Below are 22,193 nucleotides of genomic sequence, written 5' to 3'. Positions count from 1 at the left end.
GGAATGGTAGAATGGAATGGAATGGTAGAATTGAATGGTAGAATAGAATGGAATAGTAGAATGGAATTGGCCCCTAACATAAGCTTTTGTCCTTAATGGAATTTTTTTCCCTTTACATTACTTTTACTTTTATACTTTGAGTAGTTTTGAAACCAGTACTTTTATACTTTTACTTTATTAAAAATCTTGAGTTGATACTTCAACTTCTACAAAAGTCTTTTTAAACCCTAGTATCTATACTTCTACCCCAGTAATGAATTTGAATACTTTTGACACCTCTGCTTACCATAAAGTGCTTTCTGAGATTTGACATGCTATTTTTGAAGCTTGACATTTCCACTGTTTTAGGTAGACACAGTAGGCAGCGCATTATGTGGCTGTTGTTCCACGTCGTTTGAAAAGCAGAGAGTTTTGATGTTGGACCAGGGATGAACATGCTCCTCTGAAGGAGACGCAGGTAATACATCTTCAGCCATTATCTCCAACTGTTGATAGTTAAGGAGGAGGGGTCACTCCTCCGTTTACTCTGTGGTGCTGAGATTTTTACCTCACGCTGCTGTGAGAGCTCAGCTGAGAGTTAAAAATATTTAATGAAAATAAATTATAGACAAGTAAAAGGAACACCCAGTCCTTGCCAAATGTAACAGAGTAGAAGTATCATTTTTTCATCACAAATGTAACAGAGTAGAAGTATCGTTTTTTCATCACAAATGTAACAGAGTAGGAGTTAAAGTACTCTGCTCAAAAACTACTCTCAGAAGTAGGATTTTTCAAAAAAACTACTCAAGGACATGTAACGGACTAAATGTAATGCGTTACTACCCACCTCTCAATGTAAAAATGATAATGTTCATTTAGAAGATATTTGATCAGTGGTTTTGTGTGTGTGTGGGTGTGTGTGTGTGTGTGTGTGTGTGTGTGTGTGTGTGGTGGTGGTGGTGGGGGTGTTAAAGGACAGTCTGAAACTGTGTTTGTAAAGAGGGTAGAGTATGAAATAATGAAAATAAATTAATGAGAAAAAAATAATGAACCATTATAATAAAAAACACAAACAATAGCCTACTAAGCAATAATAATTATAGTAACTAGTTGTGATAATGTTCAATAGCAGGTGACATTTTCTTTATGTATCATACACAATACTGCTAACTAGAGTTTCCATTTGACAACATGTGCCAAAGTGTTCCTTTTTTTATTTAACATTTTGTCATTTGCATCAATAAATGATGAATCTCCCTCCGCTCTCTCATTACCAGGGTTGAGTCAGTCACCTGTTGGTCTCTTCAGGTGATCAGACGGTGAGGAGGAGGAGGAGGAAAGATATGAGTGTTGTTATGTCCCTTCTGTTAATGTATGAGTATTTAAGACAATAACAGAAAATCTTGACTGTCTCTACGAAATGCCTTATGCTTTATATCGATGAACATGTGAAACCATTATTATTAGCTTTAACAACAATGAGATCTCCCTTTAGCACATAAACACAGTGTCTAAGATCCATTGTGTGTAATAGCAAGTTTAGACTTTTTTCTCATCATTTCAACTTTAATCTTGACTTGCCCAAAATTATTTTCTCCTTCGAAGGTGTCCCTAATCCTCTTCCATAATACTTCAACAGGACCTTCACACATTTTATTCTGTGGATGTTCTGAAATTTTCATTATTCCATAAATCAGTCCGTCTTTTGAATCTGTTTATACTGATAGCTGTGATCACCTCTTCAGCTCGATAAATCTGGAGTCAGTCAAATCAAATCCCTGATGCAGTCAGACTGGGAACATCATGTTCAAAACCTCACGGCTGTTAAAGACAGATATTTAACTTTGTCTGATTGTTTTTACAGCCATGAAACAGAATGATGGGTAACAAGGACCCTTCATAGACATTTTAGAAAATGCTACTTACAGTTTAATTTATAACTTTGGTGGATGTCTGATAGATTTGCTAAATTGTGGGGGAATTCAGGTTAAAATAACCGCTGTTAGTTGCCAGCCTCTATAGATAGCCATTTGGAGAAACTTTTTTTCTTCCTCTGCTGTTTCACAGGAAGTTAATATCTACAGCAAACCCCAAGGAATAAGACGGATGGCATTAAAAATTTGTATGAGGCTTCTTATTTCAAAATAAAAGCACTTGTCTGGTCCAAACACTGCCTATACCCACTTGCATCCCTGTATGAAGCTATAAAGGACCGTTTTCTGTAAAACACACTCTAACTGGCCATTTCCAAATCAACGCCTATGCTGAAGTCATTTGTCTTCAGGATTGTGGAGAACAGTGGGGTAGTCATGGTGTATCGATGCCACTAAAATCAAACCAGTCCTGTCGTTTCTGGCTTCATTAGGCCTCCAAACATCCACTTATCGAGAGTCCCTGAAAATGAGCTGTGAAGGTAACTGAGCATCATTGAATTGGCACTTCACTCAATATCAGCCCAGTGAATGATGAATTGCTGTTGAGGGTATGTAGGAAAAACAAAAAAGGCGAGGGAGCAGGCAGAGTCATAATAACAGTGATGATAAACTTTATTTATAACGCACTCAGCAACAAATTTAAGAAACCTCTCAGAATGCTTCACCAGCAATAAAAAAGTTCAACAAAGTTTAAGGAAAAAAGTCAAAATAGAGATGCTTAGAAAAAAAATCAAGAGAGCTTCTGTTGAATTTTTGCAGACGCGACTACGATGATGGTTCTCAGTACAGTTGATGGTGGAAGCATCAATGTTGACATAAGGCGCTTTGCATTTTAGAGGCTAATTACGCTGAAGGTGTATTTCAGAGCCATAAAAGTACAAGAAGTGAATCAGCTAACCGAACATAAATATCAGTGATGCTGTTAAATGAACAGTCAAGAAACTGATGTAGACTGGACGGAAAGAGGTGTTTCCCTGAGAAGGGTCTGGCTGCAGACTGCAGTTTTTTTTAATTGCCCTATATTCATTAACAAAGTCAGCATTACTTTAATGAAATAGCTAACCACAATGCAAACATTACAGACAGAGCAACAGCTCAGAAATGAAACTGAAAAAAGGTCAGAGGTATAATTTTAGATTAAATTATGAATAGAGCCATTTGATAAAAAGTTATCCACATGGTGGCTTGCATTAGCTTCAGCTCTGCTAGCTATGTAGTTAGCATTACTACATAAGCCAACGTAGCTGTGTTATCTTTAGCTGTTATCATAAGCTATGTTAGCTTTAGTGATGTAGGCTTTAGCAAACATTACTAAAGCTAACGTAGCTACACTTAGTAGGTAATGTAGCTCAAAGCTATGCTTTAGCAAACATAGCATAAGGTTATGTAGTCAGTATAGCTTTATGAACATTTCATAAATGAAGAGAAAAAAAGGTCAGAGGTATGATCCACAGTTAAATTATGTGCAGGCCAGTTTTATAAGTAATGATGTGCAAAGTGGCTTGCTGTAGCTTGTAGATTTGGCTTAATCTAACATAGCTATGCTAGCTACATAGTTCACATAACCATGTAAGCCAATGTAGCTGCTTTAGCTTTAGCAACATGTGTCTTTGCAAACATACCTTAAGCTAATAGCTACATTAGCTGTGTAGTCAATGTAGCTGCGTAAGCTTTAGCAAACAAAGCATAAGGTTATGTGGCCAATGTATCTTCATTAGCTTCAGCGGCGTTAGCTATGTCTCCTATGTAGCTTATGTAACTCACAGCTTCATAAGCTTTAGCTGCTTTGGCAGCTCAATAAAAGGGTTTTCATGGAGGACAAGCTTTCCTGTAAGCTTGGCTCGATCAAAAATTTGTGATCAGTTTTTGCCAGGTTTTTGACTTTTAACTTTTTGTATCCTGACCCTTACCTTGACCCATACCCTGACCCTAATCAGAAGTTTAATCCAGTTTCGTTTTGAAAGTTTTAGCATGAATTTCTATTCTGACAGATGCAGCATCTCACAGTAGTTGTCTGCAAAGGGTGGCACCTGAGCCAGGCTGTCTGGGTTACGGTACACACAGCAACTGTAACCCTTGTTTCCACCTACAGTATGTTTGGTTACATGGTTTATGGTGATATCATACCTGTAAATCTCCTCACTGCAGTAATATTTTTGTCAAGAATGTGCCATGAGTAAATTAAAATAATTGAACTTTTGTGGTGGATTTTGGAAAGACTGTATGGCAGTGTGCTAGCTTAACAAACAGGCTGCTCTGAAGCTAACAGGCTAAAGCTAGAATAGGCCATATGTTTTCTGTCATGTTGGTAAATAAAGCAGATTTAATCACTTAATATGAAGTGATATCAGAATGTCTTGTCAGTTTTAATTATTTTAACATATTCAAGTAAAAAATTGGAAGGCATAGGTGAATAAAAGCAGTATTTGTTAGCATAAAAATGGAAATATGAACGGCTGGATTATGCCGCTGCCCCATGATTAACAGAGATTCATCTCTGATTTACTGTGCCCACCTCTGCTAGTGGTTACAGTGCCATGCAGAAGGCATGTTTGTAGGGCAAAGACAAGGAAGTAAGGCGTCTAATAGCAAGTAGGCCCATCTGAGGACACTGCCAGGTTGGAAGGAGGATTGACACAACCCAGGTTGTGCTCTGAATGTCCTTGCATATTACCAGGGGCATGGGAAAATAATCTGTTGGAAAAATAACAAAGTCTGTACATTTAGGGTGGAGTGAGAGGTGGATATGACAAGTAAGCACAACCGAGGCTACCGTCCAGGCGTGTAGTAGGAGTGCCACAAGCACCTGGTCGTGCCGAGGATGTCCCTAGGCCGTCTCTGGCGCATTATCAGGGGTGAAAACACCTGGAGAAATGAGACGCTCTCGAGCTTGACTGTTGCTGCCCTTCCTCCCCTTCCCAGCCTGGGGTTGTAGCACATCGGACCATGTGATGAATCCTTAGCACCTGAGATATCTGAAACTAACGCTCATGACTGAATATCTGCACCCCATGTACTCTGGCTGCTGTCCTGGAAGCAGACCTGCAGCTCCTTTCCTCTCATGTCTTTCCCCATGCACTCTCTCTCCCCAGATTCCAGTGTCCTCTGTCCTGCCCCTCAAATAAAGGCATAAAAGCACAAAATAATCTTTAAAAAAAAGTAAGAGAGGCAAGGAGAGATAAGAAAATCTATGATTTTGTTTTACATTCTTTAGAAAGAAACACAAATGAACCTTGTCTTGTACAATAAAATAAGAAACATCTTAGTGGTTTAACTTCATATTTTCAAAAAGCTAGCTGAATCATCCTTCAGCAACTTCATTTATAGAAATGAAAAGCTCACTATGTTTTAAACAAAAGAAATGATAATAATATGATATGTCTTGTGAGGTCTTTGGACTCTGCTGGTAGGTTTTCGTGAAATATGGTTGTCTGCTTTCAGCCGTATGAGGATAAATCCCCCGTGGAGTCCAGGCACTGGTGGTGGTGATGGCTGATGAACTGGTTGCTGAGGGGTGTGAACAGCAGCAGCATAGTGGAACTGAGGGAAGAAGAGTTTCATATTTATAAGGACAGCAGAGAGATGATTGGATAACAGAGAGGGTGAGACCACGCTATTGGATGGATGAGACCAACTAATGAGACAGCTCAAGGCGATGCCAGCAGAGGTGTCAGTGAGCATGCAAGCAGGTGCTTTAAAATGTTTATTATCATGTGGATTGTGTTAAGTTACCATGGTTTGGCTCTGTAATGACCTTCATACCTTATAACCAGTTACTTTCCCCAAGAAATTCAAGATGATAATAAACAGGAAAAAGAATCATAAAGGAAGAAAATTTGGATTAAATACATAAAAACTTTAGAAGCTGACCTGGCCTAATGAGCCAAACTTCTTCTTCTTCTTATTTTTTTTTTTAAAGCTTGCAGTAAACATGCCAGGAGGAGATGATAGGTTCAACTCCAATTCTAAAAAAGTTGGGGCGCTGTGTAAAATGTAGACAAAAACAAAATGCACTGATCTGCAAATCCCATAAACCCATATTTTATTCACAATAGAACAAAAACAACATATTAGATGTTGAAACTGAGATATTTTACCATTTCATGAATAATATTAGCTCATGTATAATTTTAAGGCAGAACGCAACTCAAAAAAGGGACAGGCCCATATTTACTATTGTGAATATTACCTCTTCTTTTAACACCCGTCTGGGAAATTAGGAGACAGTTGCTGGAGTTTTGGGAGAGGACTGTTGACTCATTCTTGTCTGATGTGGGATTCTAACTGCTCAACAGTCCTGGGCTCTCTCTGAATTTTTTTGTTTTCTGTAGCTTTCTGTAGGTGAAAGGTCTGGACAGCAGGCCAGTTCAGCACATGTACTCTTCTATTGTGAAGCCATGCTGTTGTGACTGATCTGGTTTGTGGTTTTGCATTGTCTTTCTGAAATAGTCAAGGCCTTCCCTGAAAGAGACATTGTCTGGATGGGAGCATGTGTTGTTCTAACACCTCTATCTACTTTTCAGCATTGATAGCACCTTTCCAGATGTGTAAGCTGCACATGCCATAGGCACTAAAGCAACCCCACACCATCAGAGATGCAGGCTTTACAATTGTGGCTGATAACAAGATGGATGTTCCCTCTCTTCTTTAGTCAGTAGGACACATCATCTGTGGTTTCCAAAAATAATTTCAAATTTTCATTCATCTGGCCACAGAACAGTTTTCCATTTTGCCTCAGTACAGTTTTTATTAGCTGTAGCCCAGAGAAAAACAGCATACTTTCTGGATTGTGTTCACATATGGCTTCTCCTTTGCATGATACAGCTTTAACTCGCGTTTGTGGATGGCACCGTGAACCTTGTTGACAGACAATGATTTATGGAAGTGTTCCTGAGTACATTCAGTGATTTCCAGTACAGAATCATGCCTGTTTTTAATGCAGTGCTGTCTTAGATTCCAAAGATCATAAGCATCCAATATTGACCTTTGGCCTTGTCCCTTGCTAACAGAGATTTCTCCAGATTTTCTGAATCTTTAGATGATATTATGGACTGTATATGGTGGGATATTTAAAGTCTTTTACACTGAGGAACATTTTTCTGAAATTGTTCGGCAATTATTAGACAGTTTTTGACAGATTGGTGAACCTGTGACCATGTTTACACAGGCCAGACAACAGGGGTTAAACTGAACGTTTTGAGGCCCTGTTAACATGGGTTAGTCATTAAGAAAAGCAGCAGTTGTATATAAGCTGCTCATCTTGTAGTGGGTGGGGTGATTGCTTCCCGGCCTATGTCACCACCCTCATTATAGTGGCACAGTGCAGCCCCCCTTAGACAATCAAGCCTGCCCTAACACACACGCCACCTATAAATCACCTTGTGAAAATCAATGGACTTTAGTTAGCCTGGGACTCATTGTGTCCTTGCAAAGGTGTGAGATGAATTGAGATGAAGTGAGAACAAAACAGGAACAACATCCACCAAAAGAAGACAAAAAGAGAGCAGCAGGGACTGGAGTTAGACTGATATGAGGGTTGGTGTGGGTCAGTCACTCATTTTACTTTGAAATGCTTTAACTATTACTAAAAATAAAATCCATGTTGCTTTTCCTTTTACAGCTATAACAACAGCAGTGAATCAGGTTGGAATCATGTTTGAGACTGATGGAGGACTTAAACTAAGCCCAACATAGTGAATATCTTTTTCTTTTAGGGAAACGTTTGCTTCCTAAATTGCAGAGTTCTTGTTGATCAAAACTTCATCTGTCTCTCGTCTCATCTTTGAAAAGGTAAGAAAATAAATCTAGCTGTAGTTCTCTTGCAGACTGAATAAGATCGTCCTCTAAGATTTTCCTAGATTTTGGTACATTTATTTTAACCTTCTTCCTTTACACGCCCTACAGGGGCAACTGTTGAGAAGCATCCCCGCAGCACGATACTGCCACCACCGTGTTTTACAGTGGGGGTGGAGTGTTTGTACAGATGTGCAGTGTTTGGTGTCTACCAAAAATAACTCTAGTAGAGATTTTGTCTGAGTTTTCTTCAGCAGTGTCTTTCTCTTTGCATAAAGCTTTGACTGGTGAAGAACCCAGCCAAAAGTTGCTGTATGCAGAGTCTCCGATCTCAGCTGCTGAAGCTTGTAACTCCTTCGAAGTAGTCATCAGTGTCTTGGTGGCCTCTCTCTAGGGCTGGGCAATTATGGCAAAAATCTAAATCACAGTCAATTGAATTTTTTTTTACCTCGATTACAATTAATAAATGATTATTCCACCCCTCCAACTGTTTGTTCTGTAAATATTTTTTTAATAAAAAAAAAAAAACTGAAAAGAACATGCACAGATTAAAAATCTATAGTAACCTATTGAAATAACTGAAAAAACCACATAAGCTGAAATTAAAATATTTTTTGGAAAAAGTCTAATTTTCTGAGAAAAGTAGGGAAAAAAAATACTGTTGTATAAAAAGTAGAAAATAACTTTGCTGTTCACGTTGCACAGTCGGCTCTGTGTTTGAGTTGTGGTGGACTGGATGGGATGGTATCACATGACTAGTACTTCCTCTTTGCTGCCTTTGACGTGACTACAGAGCTGGTAGTTTGATTTATAAGGGGATGGTGCATTAGTAGAGAGAGATATTACAAGGCAAAATAAATTGAAATAATTGACACATCAGGTTTTTGTCAGTTAAAAGCTATAAACTGATTATTTTGATTTCCCAGCACTACCTCTCTCACTAGTCTCCTTCTTACAAAGTCACTTAGTTTTTTGAGGATGGCCTGATCTAGGAAGATTTACACATGTGCCATATTCCTTCCATTTCTTCATGATGGATTTAACTGAACTTTTGTTTCTGAATCCATCCTCTGACTTATACTTTTCAGTAACCTTTTCTCTGAGTTGCTTGGGGGTGTTCTTTTTGTCTTCATGGTGAAATGGTAGCCAGGAATACCGATTAACCTTTATTTTTTTTTTGCCAAAAATCAGGTTATATTGACCACAATTGATTTACTATTGGTTTCTTCTTACATGACTAACAGATGGCTATGTGATGACAATGTTTATTGAATGCTTTACTTCTTATTTTTCATGCACTTTTTGTTGCTGATTGTAGGTACGAGTCCATTTATCAACCGGCCTCAACATGTTGTTTTTGGTGCTATAGTTGATCGATCTGCACTTCATGTGATAAATAAGGTGAGGAAATATTGAACAGTAAGTCTCAGTCATCACTCTATGTTGTAGAATGATCTTTATTTGAAATGCTGAATACAGAGATTCTGTGCGACAAACACGATGAATTAAAAAAAATGATCAACACGTACTTATTTTATTGAAATGTACTGGACACTGAAGCTTTGCAAAGAAATTCATTAGAAAGATGCAGCATTTAGGTTAGAGTGAAGGTTAAAAAGCACAAATGAAATGATTAATAAATGATAGATTCATGGAATGAACACAATCAATGCTAAGTGTTACTGTGTCAGATTCCTCACTCCTGGTGGCAACTGTGTTTGAAATAGCTGCTTAGGTACTGATTCAGAAGTAAAGGTTATCATGGACCAATCCTGTCTGTAAACACTTCTAAAATTTCACTTAGAAGAAAACTGATGATATATTCTCCACTGAGTCATTATCTACTATCTAAAGTCATACTCACTCTAGGTTATCCCTACGTGATCAAGCACACTCAGACCCTGAGTACCAGAGTGTTAGACCAGAGTCAGCACTCTAGCACAGATGTTCACGTGATATACAGTCAATACAACCATTTCCCTTGATAGTCATTTTAAGCAATGGTGGAGTGTGAGAGGGCCGTATCTGTCCAAAATTACACAAAATAAGCCACCATGACATATCTGTGCTCAGGCCCCACTGGTCTGCACTCTGGACAGGGGGGGTGATCATGCTTCAGCACAGTACTGGGCAGCTGGCCCTAGTGTTAGTGCACCCTAACGTGTCACTATCAAGCCTTTTATATACAGCAAAACCAGGGATGCACAATATTATTATGTCATTGCCTAAAAGTGAATTTTCTATATGAGCAGATATGAAAATTTCTTCTGATATGCACAGCAAACTCTTGGCACTTAAGGGCCTGTGTCCATAGCTGCTTAGTAGCACTTGCAGAGCTTATTCTTAATTCAAAATGATTTTAGTCCAGTGTTCTGAGTGTCAAGTGCCCTTGGCGGAAAAAACACCCTCAGCTGTTTTTGACACCGCACTTAAAAGCACTCTCAAGTGAAAACCGTTCATCTTTTGGAGGAGCACTGTGCTTACTTATGTGCCTTCTACCTCACTTACCAATCAGAATAAAAAAGGGGTGGGACTTCTGCCAATAGCAAAAGAGAAACCGATCTGACTCGCCTTTCTTCGTCTTTTTTGAAGGGTAGTTTTCAGGTCTACAGCTGCTGCCTTTACATTGTGTGCATGTTTTCTGTGTGATATTTCCTTGAAATTTGAAAATATGAAGCACACAGAGCAATTTCAAAACAATGTTACAGATTCTGCTGAGGACAGGGATTCATGTTTTTGTAACGCAGCATCAATAAGTGCTGGCAAGAAGGAACTGAGGGCGTGAGCACTTCCAGTGCTAAAAAAGCTAACTATGGACATGCAGCCTAATATCTAAATGTTCAAATGAATGTGTTGTTTTTAGGAGAAGTAACAGCAGCTATAGTTTGTTTTTTTTAATCCTCATTTATTAAACTTTAAAGTCTGTTTGAAGGGCTGAAGTTTTAGGTCTGAGCTGCAAATAGTTTGATTTATTTTTTGTTATTTTAAGCATTTAGTCAGGACTGAAAAAAGAAAACAGCTATCATTAATTCTGTTAACAACTGTTTCTAAAACAAACAGACCATCACAATAGGACTAACAGCTCATTCTTGTCAGGGAGACTTGGTAGTTATCATAAATCAGTATCGATATCAGTATCGAGTATGGAAATACTGGCAGAACTGCAATATTGTGCATCCCTAAGCATTTTTATAGTTTGAAAGAACTGAACAAAAGAAAGTGAAAGGGATAAATATAAAGTGAGACTGAGTAAAAGAGGGAGTGTCATATAAATTATTTGGAAAATAAATGTGTGGGACAAAGCTGGAGCTGTAGAGTAAATGAACCGAGTCAAGTAAAGCCTTAAGTATTTTACCTCATCCACATAAAGCCTGGTTTATACCTCTGTGTCAAATCTACGCCACAAGCATCTGCTGTAGGTTCTTGTAGTCCTGAATATACACAGAGGCCTACGCATTTAGCCTCAAGTGCACCTCCTCTCACATGTAACTCATGTTGAAACAATGCAGGCAGTATCACTTATTTAAAAGTACTTGCCAAAATCCAAACAATTACCATAGGTGCATTTCCGCCTCCTTGACTTAACAAGCCTGAGCATTTCTGTCTTCTGCCCCGGCTGACTCAGCAGCATTATTAGAGTGGATGATAATAATCTTTTCCACAATGCACCAATATGTAAATGATGGACGATTGTGCACAAGAGCAGGAGCAGAACAATAATGCAGACTGTAGCTGCTGTAGATTTTGCCTCTGTAGCTGGACCTACCATGAATACTCAAATAATGACGATTCCCTTTCAAACAGGGCTCATCTAATGCTTTTCAACAACAGTTTATTTCAAATGGCACAGCTTTTTCTCCTCTTTATGGTAGCTCACACTACTCAGCCAATCACTTCTTCTATTCAGACCAGGCTGGTGAGTGAATGTGGAAACACTCAGGAGTCTGTACAGACTGAAACAAGCAAGTCATGGAGAATCAGCAAAGATGACAGACCGAAAAAAATCAAACCAAGAATGGATGGGCTCTTGTCAATGAGCTCTCATCCAACCAAGATCTTCGTGATCTTTTTCACAGTGGTTAGGTAGAGTTATCATATAAACAATTTCAGCTCAACATAATGATGCAGGATGTTTGCAGTTAAGTGGCACAGAAAGTTTCAATTCTCCCCTTTGTCGAAGCATCAACTCGCGGCTGGCTAAACTACATAGTAGATTCAACGCAACGAGGATAAACCAGGCTTAAGAGGTAAATATGAGTACAATATGAGTTAAAACTTGAGTAATTCCTCGAAATCTCTCTAAAAATGTATTTAAATATTAAAAAATGAAACAGCTTTATAAAGTGGACAGACTTTCTCTTAATACAGCGTCTGAGTATTTTCCATGCCCAGATTCAGACTTGACCTTTGGTATAAGTTGCAGTATTTCTTGAGTCTCATAGCCTCAAAGCTGTAAGCATAAAGGCATCAAAGCTTATACAGCAGCTGTCTTAATGACCACTACTCTGTTTGTTTATGTCATCAATACTCACCAAAATATGTCCGAGCAATGCAAGTAAAAAACACACACATCCGTCTGGACTCAGGCACGCTGGAATACAGTCTTAACGATGTTTAACATATTCAAAAACATGATCGACACATTCAGATGTAATACATTTTTTCAGCTGAAAAAGAGAAATAAAGGCACATGCAGTGAGTCTGACTTGAAGAGAGAGGCTTCTCCTCCATCTTCTCTTTATTTGTTCTTGGCGGCCAGAGGTTTGCGGCTGATCTTCTTGCTCTTATCGTTGCTCTTCTTTGGGGGTTCTGGGTTGGCCTGCATGTGTCTGCCGTAGAGACTGAAGAGAGAGGAGGGAGGAAGAGGGTGAGGATTTTGTTTGGTATCACAATGAATGATTCAGTCTCTTGGATAAATAAGAATCACACAGAAAGATACTGTATATCTTCAGTTTTCCTTGTGATTCAGGGTTACTGATGGTCTGCTTTTAAAAAAAAACGCATGGCAGGCCCAAATGTTTAACTCTCCTGCATCCCTTAAAAAAGTGTGACACCCATGTCCCTAATGGTAAAAAATACCCGCTGATAAAGCCTGGCATAAAAAATGCATGTATTAATGTATCATTCCGATTTGTTTTGTATAAATACTAAGAGTGACTTCAGTCCTCACCATATATACGGAAAATGATGTGTGTTTCAAAATTTCAACCCCTTACATGCCAGATTTTGTGATTAGAACTTGATTTTTTGTAAAAACAAAAACAAGAAGTGAATTATTTTACTTCACATACATGCAAAATTGATTTCTTTTTTGGGGGTGGAATTATCTGAGCCTGGGATTGTCAAACATTGGCTTAAAGATTAATTTAAAACAATTTTTATGTTTTTGTACAGAGTTAGATTGTATAAAAAGTGCAACACCCATGTCCCCAAGGATAAAATAAAACTACCCTCTGCCACAGAAAAATGTATGTATAAATGTACCATTAAAGTTTTTCAATACTTTTAAGTAGGGGTGCACCGATTGCGATTTTCTGGCCGATTACCGATCACCGATCTTTAAAAAAACTCACCTTCCGATTCCAATTTTGGCCGATACTGTTTTTTTTTTATAACTGACAGTAAACACCTTCATTGTTCCAATCTTATTTTATTGAAAAACACTGAACAATACCCGTGAAACAATACAAACTTGTTTTAACTGCACATGAGGAAGTTCTCTCAAATATAAATGAAAAGTTTAGAGCATTGCTGTCCAAACTACTAAATTATATCAGTTCCTTTAGTCTTTCATTTTTCACATTTTAGTAGGTAGAGGTACATATGAAACCGATCTTATCCACCGATCTTATCTAAGTATTGGCCGATCACTGATCCCCCAAAATTAAGGAAATCGACACGGATTCCGATTTTGGCCAATCGATCGGTGCACCCTACTTTCAAGTAACTTCAGTCCTCACCATATATAATGGATCTCCATTCTGTTGCAAAATTTTAACCCCTTAAATTCCAGTTTTTGTGATAAGCACTTTATTATTTTTCAACCCTCCTGTGTCCCTAAGGGTATTTTTTGGACTTTCTTTTGGGATTACATTCTTTCACTATACACTGAACAAAGTGCTTGTAGGGGGGTTTATTCATGTAAAACTTGTGAAGAAGGACAGGGCTTTAACAGCAGGGGGGATTCTGCTGACATGCAGCAAACTCATGCCCTGTGTGAAAGCCGCACGGATGGGAGCCATAGCAGGCACGCACGGTACATGCAAGCAGCAAAACATGCTCCCAGTCTGAAACGGGCTTAAGGGTATTTTTTACCCTATTGACTCCCATTAGAAAATATTTTTTTGAATACACTGCCATTATTATTATTTATTGATTTGGTGTTGAAATCCCTTCAGAATTTTATGGTGGTGATATTATAGTAGTGTGTATATATATATATATATATATATATATATATATATATATATATATATACACATATATATATGTATATATATATGTATGTATATATATATATATATATATATATATATATACATATCTTCGCTTCTTTTTTTAATTATTTTTTTTCAGGACATTATCAGTGGATTTAATTGGTTAATACTTTATCTGAATAATAAAATTATATAAAACATTTAAAAATAGTCCAATAATTTAAGGGTACCGGTACATATCTAAAATATTCACAGCATGTAAACTGGAAGGCCAACAGTCGACACAAGCACATGGCTGTGTTAGTCTGTAATGATCGTTCATGTTTAATGTGGTGTCAATTACTGCTCGGCAGTGGACAAGCAGACTAGTCCCAACCGTACCCCCCACCCACCCTCGCTCCTCTGTCTGTCACATCCTCCCTCCCACGGGTGTCTCTTGATCGTACAGAGGAGAGAGGGCTCATTGGAGTGGAAAGACTTTTATTCAGCTTGGTGTCTCTGTCTTCCTGCAAGCAGCCTTTTACACAGATAATTGTCTCTCTGTATTTTCTCTATGCTCAGCCAGGGTTTCAAACAAGATTTTCTCAAACAGGGAAATGTTAAAGTGTGTTAAACCCAATTCTGCTCATGTGCTATCCTAGAGAAACAAAGACATCACCCTCTCTAAGAGGACAATACATCAGTTAATCATGTATGTTTAACTCACTGAGAGGCAGCTGTATTTTTATCTTAACGTCTATCTACAAACCCAATGCCAAAAAATTGGGGCACTGTAAAATATGAATAAAACATATTACAGTGATTTGGAAATCATTTTCAATCTATATTCAATAAAGTTCAGCACAGAGGCAAGACATTTAAGAATACTTAAAACTATGGTTATACAGCATTATAGGTCCGTTATAACACATTATAAGTATTCTTATAATATGTTACAATTCTTTATAGAGAGGGGGCATAGAAAGTGTTAACAAATTGTCATATGTTTTGCATTATAATGCAGCATAAAGCTTCACTGGGAGACAGGTGAGAACTACATGCAGGCAGTTTCTTTGACTGTGAAGCCGTGCTGTTGTAGCTTGTGCAGAATGTGGCTTGAAATTGTCTTGCTGAAAAACAAAACAAAACAAACAAAAAAAAAAAAAAACAAGGACATCCCTGAAAAAGATATTGTTCACCACTACAGCCACTTGAGATCTACTGCAATAATTCAAAATATTGTGATTGTTTTCACAGTTTATTTTAATCAGGATGTTGCTGGTGTCTTGCTTCTTTTTCTCTGAGTCCTTTGTGCCTTCTGTGTTTGCAGACTGCCCTGCACTTCCATGCCCTTACATGGGCATTAAAGTGGCATTTCTCTATGTTAGTTAGGAAAAATGTGCACGTTCTTTTAGCTTATGAGCACCTGGCATTCATCAATTTCAGAACACATGTGTGAACAATTCAGCCATTTAAGAACGTGTCATGAATCCCACGTAGGTTTCTCTTAGAAACTTTTTGAAGAACAAATTTAAGAAAAATCAGTGGTAGCATTTTAGGCTTTAATATCAGGAGTCAGTCAGGATGTGTTGATAGTGTGCTGATAGTCTCCTTTAGGGATTTAGATTTATTAAAGAACACAGAACAGAAACACACCAAACACACTGTCGGTCTATGATTGAAGTGTATTATGTTCTTTCCTCTTCACATGCCTCCATCTCATGTCAACACTTCCAGCTGGGAATTAAATGCTGCCAATTCCCTAATATCTGCTGCCCATCAAAACCCCTTCAGCCCTATGGCAGAGACAGACAGAAGTAGTGGAGAGATGCAGGGAGACAGGGATACAGCCTGTGGAAGAACCAGTTTCCTCTAGGAGGCAACCACTTTCCACTGGGACTCAAGTGCTTCATTAGAATGACATTACCATCACCCAATATGATTTATTTTTATATTCATCCTTCTATTTGGAAATGCTGCTAAATTTTCCAGTTTTCAGACACTAGCCCACCCCTTCTCAGCTGTCAGGACCCACTGTCTGCAGGGATTTATGTTTGACGAACAGAGGGTCGGAGAAAAGGGGGTCCTTGGACTTTGCAGAGCTCCTCTCCCAGTCAGCTGGGCTGCTGGGTCCCAGAGGAAACGAACAAGGGCATCAGGCCGGGCAACTCCTGGGAGTAAGAGAGTGTCTGGAAGCAGTTAGGCCTTGGGACGGTTGACAGCTATAGCCACTCTAGCAGGATGGCTCAAGGGATGACGACTGTCTGTCTAGTCAGTTCACTACCAGTCAGTCCAGGATGAAATGTTTCAATATCTATAAAATAGACCATCAAATAACATTTAACTGAATACAAGGTTTGAAGATGATGTAGTCTTTAGTCAAATAGTCAAACTACTATTACTACTTCAACCCCAATTCCAAAAAAGTTGGGGCACTGTGTTAATTTTAAATAAAAATTGAATGTAAAGATTTACAAATCTCATAAACCATTTTGTTTACGATAGAACATAAATCTGATGGCAGCAACACATCTCAGAAAAGTAGGGACAGGGCAACAAAAGGATGCAAAAGTAAGCGGTAACGATTGAAAACAGCTGGAGGAGCATTTTGCAACTAATCAAGTTAGTTGGCAACAGGTCAGAAACAAGACTGGCTATGAAAGGAGCATTTTAGAGAGTAAGAGTCTCTCAGAAGTAAAGACAGGCAGAGGTTCACCAATCTGTGAAAAACTGCGTTTAAACACTGGAAAAATTTCATTCAAAAGAGAGAATCTGGAGAAATCTGTGGCCAACGGACAAGGCTGAAAGTCAAAAACGGATGCTTATGATCTTTGGGGCCTCCGGCAGCACTGCATTTAAAACAGGCATGATTCTGTACTGGAAATCACCGCAGGAGCTCAGAAACACTCAAGTTTAAGCTCTGTCATGCAAAAAAAAAGCCATGTTTGAACACTATGGTATGGAAATTAATTGCAAATTAGAATAGATCACAATATTGATTTATTCCTGCCACTGTTTTCAAATTGCAGAAGTTGCAATTTTCTTTCACTTAAAATTTGTCAAAATTATAGTTTAATACATTCATTTTTGCAGCAGCAGCAGAGATCTTATACACATAATGCAATAATTTTATGTATATTTTGTTTTAGTCAAAATGAGTGACATAAAAATGGCAATCCCCTTCAATAAAGCAATGGGTATCTAATTTGCAATATGAGCAGAAATGACTTGTTCATTCAGTCAAATAGTACAACCAATCAAAATAGAACTTAATAAAATAATGGTAAAATAGCAAAATCTAAACTCTGTTGGGATAAAATAATCTCATCTTGAATCGAAAGCCAAAGAGAAGAGATGAGTTTTTAGCAATGATTTAAAATGTTCAAGAGTTTGAGCAGATCTTACATGGAAGGGTAGGCTGTTCCACAGTTTTGGTGCAGCTACTGTAAAAGCTCGATCTCCCCTGGTTTTAAGCCTTGTTTTGGGCACATCCAGGAGCAACTGGTTGGCACACCTCAGAGCTCTAGCTGGAGTGTGAACATGAAGCAGAGCTTTATAAGCTAACAATAGAACCTTACATTCAGTCCTGTAGTGGACAGGAAGCCAGTGCAGGGAGAGCAACACTGGAGTAATATAATAAAGAGGATCTGTTGATTTTCAATAAAAAAAGTGGAATTTTCACATTTAAAAAGTTTATTGATTTACAATGAAAACAACAGATTTGTATACTTTAAAAGTTGTAAATATATATGAACTGAAACAGAATCTGTCAGACAATAAAGTAAAAAATCCAAACACTGTTTTGAGTTTAGTTTCTTGTAAATGTTTTACTTTACACTGTTGTAAATTCACAATTTTAAAAACTTGACATTTTTGACATTAGTGTCAAAATGTAAGACTTTCTGAACTTGTAAATTTCAAGTTTTTTTCCTTTCAAATTCCTTACTTTTGAAACTCTTAAATTCTGAGTTTGAGTTCTTCTATATATATGTCTTATAATCTCAAACGTTCTGATTCTCATGCAGAATTTTTTGTACAAATTTACAGATTCTCTTCATGTTTTCATCTTTTAAGATGGCCCTAATACATTATGTGTCTACTGTCTTAAAAAATATAAATACGTACATTTAAATATGATAATGTCAGAGCAGACAGGACCCCCCTGAATCTTTGGCCTAGTGGTGGTCGGACCCCAGATTGGAAACCACTGCACCTGAACATCTGACTGCCTCCTCACAATATCTTTCAACTTATAGTGTAAACTATTAGTCACCACGGCATTTTTGAATGACGTTTTACACAGAAGAGTCAGCAAAGTAGTTATTTCTTTGTAGCAGACACCAGATTCTGAAATTCATGGCCAACCAAAATAATTAATCTTCCCAGAAAGTCAACCAAAGTGATTTTCTGTCTTTCACCTCAGACTTCCTGAGAGTACTGGTGGGTCAGCAGGAAATGTAAGTAACTAATGATGAGGGCAGACATCTTTTCCACCATTGGCATTAAGATCAACTAGTTTGTCATGAATCTTAATTAGGATATTTCCAGACCCTTCCTCTCTCTTTGCCTCCCCTTCTTTGCTCCTTTCTTCATCTCTTCTGCTCTTTGCAACATCCTCCCCTTCCTAATAATATTTCCCTGCCTATAAAGGGAGCTACTAAATTGCTTGAAACCTTTTGTGAAGATTAGGTGGCTGTGAAAGCTCAGCCCCCATCAGATCAATGGCCTTTGGCCTCCTTGCACATTTATCACACACTCAGTTCACACACATATTTTTATCTCACACATACACTCATGGGTAGAAGACACTGACTCTCAGTTCTCTTCACACACAAACAGTTAGAACTTTGCTGTGATTAATTAAGCCTTATGGAATAGCAAAGCTCCATAAAGACATCATCAGGAATCTGAATCCATTCGCCTCTCTTCCTCTGCATTTAATTGGCCCTAACAGTTCATCACTTCAATGTACACACAGGCGAGAAATGGGAAATCTCTATGTTGATCTGTAGCTAGAACTGTTTGTGCTCTGTATTTATTGTATAAGGAAATAATCTGTCTCTGCTCATTGGTATTTGTACATGTAGGCTATGTATAACTGTTGTGGCTATCACATGTTCTCAGTACACAAACAACAAGAACCTAGTGGTATTACATGTCTACTGTTTATGATTAAGAAAGCAGACCCCCACTTTATTCAGATATCATTAGAAGTAAATCAGACTAAACCTTTAGACAGGTTTTAAAATCAGGCAGGAAAATATTGGAAGAACAGCCCATAAGGTCTCACCACTGTCCTGTCCTGAGAAACCTAGAAATGCCATGTTTTGACGATTACATTTTATTTGCTACTAATCAACCAATATTGACTGAATTTTTAGATTTAGACCATTAGAACGCTGTTCACCTCTTACCTGGATTGGTTTTAGTTGGGCAGGGCAAATATTACAGCATTTGACATCACAGATCTTGATGAGTAATTACCCCACCCCAACAGTAAATTCATCTCCAGCTTCTATCTCTCTGCTCTCTGCAGCTGCGCTCTGATCAGAAGCATTTTTTGAAACTCAAGAGGATTGTATTTCACCTGAGTGGGCGTGGCTTCAGCTCATTCAACCTACGCACCCACACCATCCTAGAGCAGACTTACTGCCTCGTTTTACATGACTTTGAAGGTTTATTTTATTGTTAGAGAGGGTTTTTGGCCTGGTGGTTCATAACACAGTAGCCTGTCATACAACAAACACAAAATACAGATTTTTATATCACTTAACGGGGACTTAAAGAATTAAGAATGTTTTTATTTTTTCATTTTGAAGGCTTGGTATAGTCGTGAACAGCTCAAAACAGACTTTTAGTAGTTTCTCTATGCACAAATCGCTACTTGCCCCCAAAAGGGAGGTTCAAAACTGCTGCATGATGTCATCTGCTAAGATCTATAAGGGGATTTAGTTGTACTTTTAATCATTTAGGGTCACATCTTGACATTTTAGCACAGAGTACTTAAATTCTACATTTTATGTTAAAATGTGCACAGTGACTGCCCTATACAGATTGCAACCATCTGCTGAAACAGATTTTTTCTTTTTTACATTTTCTACTGGCTGATCTGATGTATGTGATGCAATCTGTCATCTCCACAGAGCTCAACCAGGCTAAATTTGCAGCCCCAATACTTAAATGTAAAGGCTTTAACATAAGGTGTTATTCTGAGTCATACAGAGGGGGACTTGTCCTAATGCTCTCAATATTAGAAGAACAAGAGATGGAGTACGACTGTATGACATAACATCACAACAGACTATACATACTAGTTGTCAAAGGAAATGATTAACAGCCATTAAAAACATTGATTTTCTGTTTTGTTTTCGGGGAACACTCCATCATCAATTAGACTGCGTTATTCTCCAATCATCACATTGATTTATTTCTTCCTTTATGACATAGTGATGGGTAATTCCCCTCCTCACTACACCTCTTGTATCCACATCTTTCTTTCATCGACTCATCCATCAATGCTGGGAACAACAGTTGTGCCAGCGCTAGCTTGTAATGTCAGCAGCAAGTGTGCTGCACGGGCCACTCATTCTGCTTAATCAATAATCCTTCTTCTCATAAAATAAACACACAATTGTACCAAACACACAAGCTCGGATCTCTTTTAGCAGCTCTGTGCCCCATGTCATCAGCCAATGATAGACAAGGACTGTCAGTGGTAACAGGTTAAAATAGAAATTAGTCTCTTTGGCTTGTGACAGAGGGGCGGCTCAGCTTACACCCAGGTAAGTCAGTAAATACTCAGGTATATAAATCCACCCTATCCTAATCCTCGTCCTGTCCTGTCTGACACACCTGGGATACTGTCCTCAAAAAGCTGCTAGATGACCAATCAGCTGATAAGACGTTGCAGCAACATCACGTGACTCTTCTGAGGAAGACTGTAGGAAGGTAACACAAAACTCTACTCTTCTTTCAATTAGAAAACAGAAAAAGGTTACAGTTTTTAGGACGTTACAAGCTTAGTTGGATTATTTATTATTTGAGTTCCTGCTTGGATACAGACGTATTTTTATTTTGAAGAAAATAAGGAGCTTCAGTTTGATCAAAGAGTATGACGAACTTGGCCGCAGAAAAAGGAATTTGTTATGAATTGAAACAGTAAAAGGATAAATGTTTGTTGGCACAAGGTGCATATGACTTGTGACTTGTCAACTGAGCTGAAATGACAAATCAAGGAGTATTGGTGGACTTATTTTACATCACTGTGGCTGCAGAGTGACAATATCCAAAGTGTTCTTAACCCTCTAAGCATTATGTTATTTTACCACGGTGTCTAGCCTGGACTTTTTGTCTTAAAAAGCCTGTAAGACATCAACCCTGCACAGTCAAGCTATGAACATCTTTTTCTTGAAAACTGGAAAACGGGATGATGGATGGATAAAAAGATGTCCAATATCAGAGTTACTGGTGTGGATTTAAACTCTAAAGACCCTGTAAAGTAAGCCAAGTCCCAAGCTCGCTAGAAAACATTCTGTAAGAGCTCCTGAGGTGTGGATAGCATCACTAGAATGGCACAATGGAGGGTTTCCAGAGCTTAAACAGGTATATGACTATGGTTTATTGTTTAAAAGTTATTTAACTTTGAATGACAGGTGTCTCTTTTTGTCATGTACAACAACACCAGTCTAAGAGGGTTTAGTGTCACAAAGATGCCATGCTCTGAGTTTACTGAAGGGCTAAAATAATGTGCCAGTTTTCTACAACACCGCCGCCCCACAAGTTTACACCATCGGCTGATAGCTGACGCTCTGGTATTGGAATCAGAATCATGAAGGAAAAATGGCTAGCTTACACCACTTCTGTTAAAAATGTATTGTTAATTTGTCTTTCCACCAAACAACAGGTATAGATAGTGGTCAATGGGGAGTATCAATAAGGGTATCATTAACAATAAAAATAAGAGACCTCCACCCTGTGAATGTGACATGTGGTTTAAAACACTTAAAAGGAACTCTGCATGAACAGACAAGTTGATCTTGTTGGATAGATATTTGTATCTCTCAAATATTTA

At 38.2% G+C, this 22,193-nt stretch overlaps 1 protein-coding gene across 2 annotated transcripts in view; it reads right to left on the bottom strand.

Moving 5' to 3' along the window:
* Positions 1-9,147: 9,147 nt before the first annotated feature.
* rsu1 (Ras suppressor protein 1) overlaps positions 9,148-22,193 on the bottom strand; it is a 41,715-nt gene continuing 28,669 nt past the window's right edge. For both annotated transcript variants that reach the window (XM_041814174.1, XM_041814173.1), the window contains exon 9: positions 9,148-12,547. In XM_041814174.1, coding sequence (XP_041670108.1) covers positions 12,445-12,547 — 103 coding nt within the window. In that variant the 3' untranslated portion in view covers positions 9,148-12,444. The remainder of the gene's footprint in view (positions 12,548-22,193) is intronic.

This window comes from Cheilinus undulatus, linkage group 19 (genome assembly GCF_018320785.1).
Source record: "Cheilinus undulatus linkage group 19, ASM1832078v1, whole genome shotgun sequence".
Taxonomy (NCBI): Eukaryota; Metazoa; Chordata; class Actinopteri; order Labriformes; family Labridae; genus Cheilinus; species Cheilinus undulatus.
The sequence above is the reverse complement of the archived record's forward strand: the minus strand, read 5'-3'. Positions and strand labels throughout refer to the sequence as shown.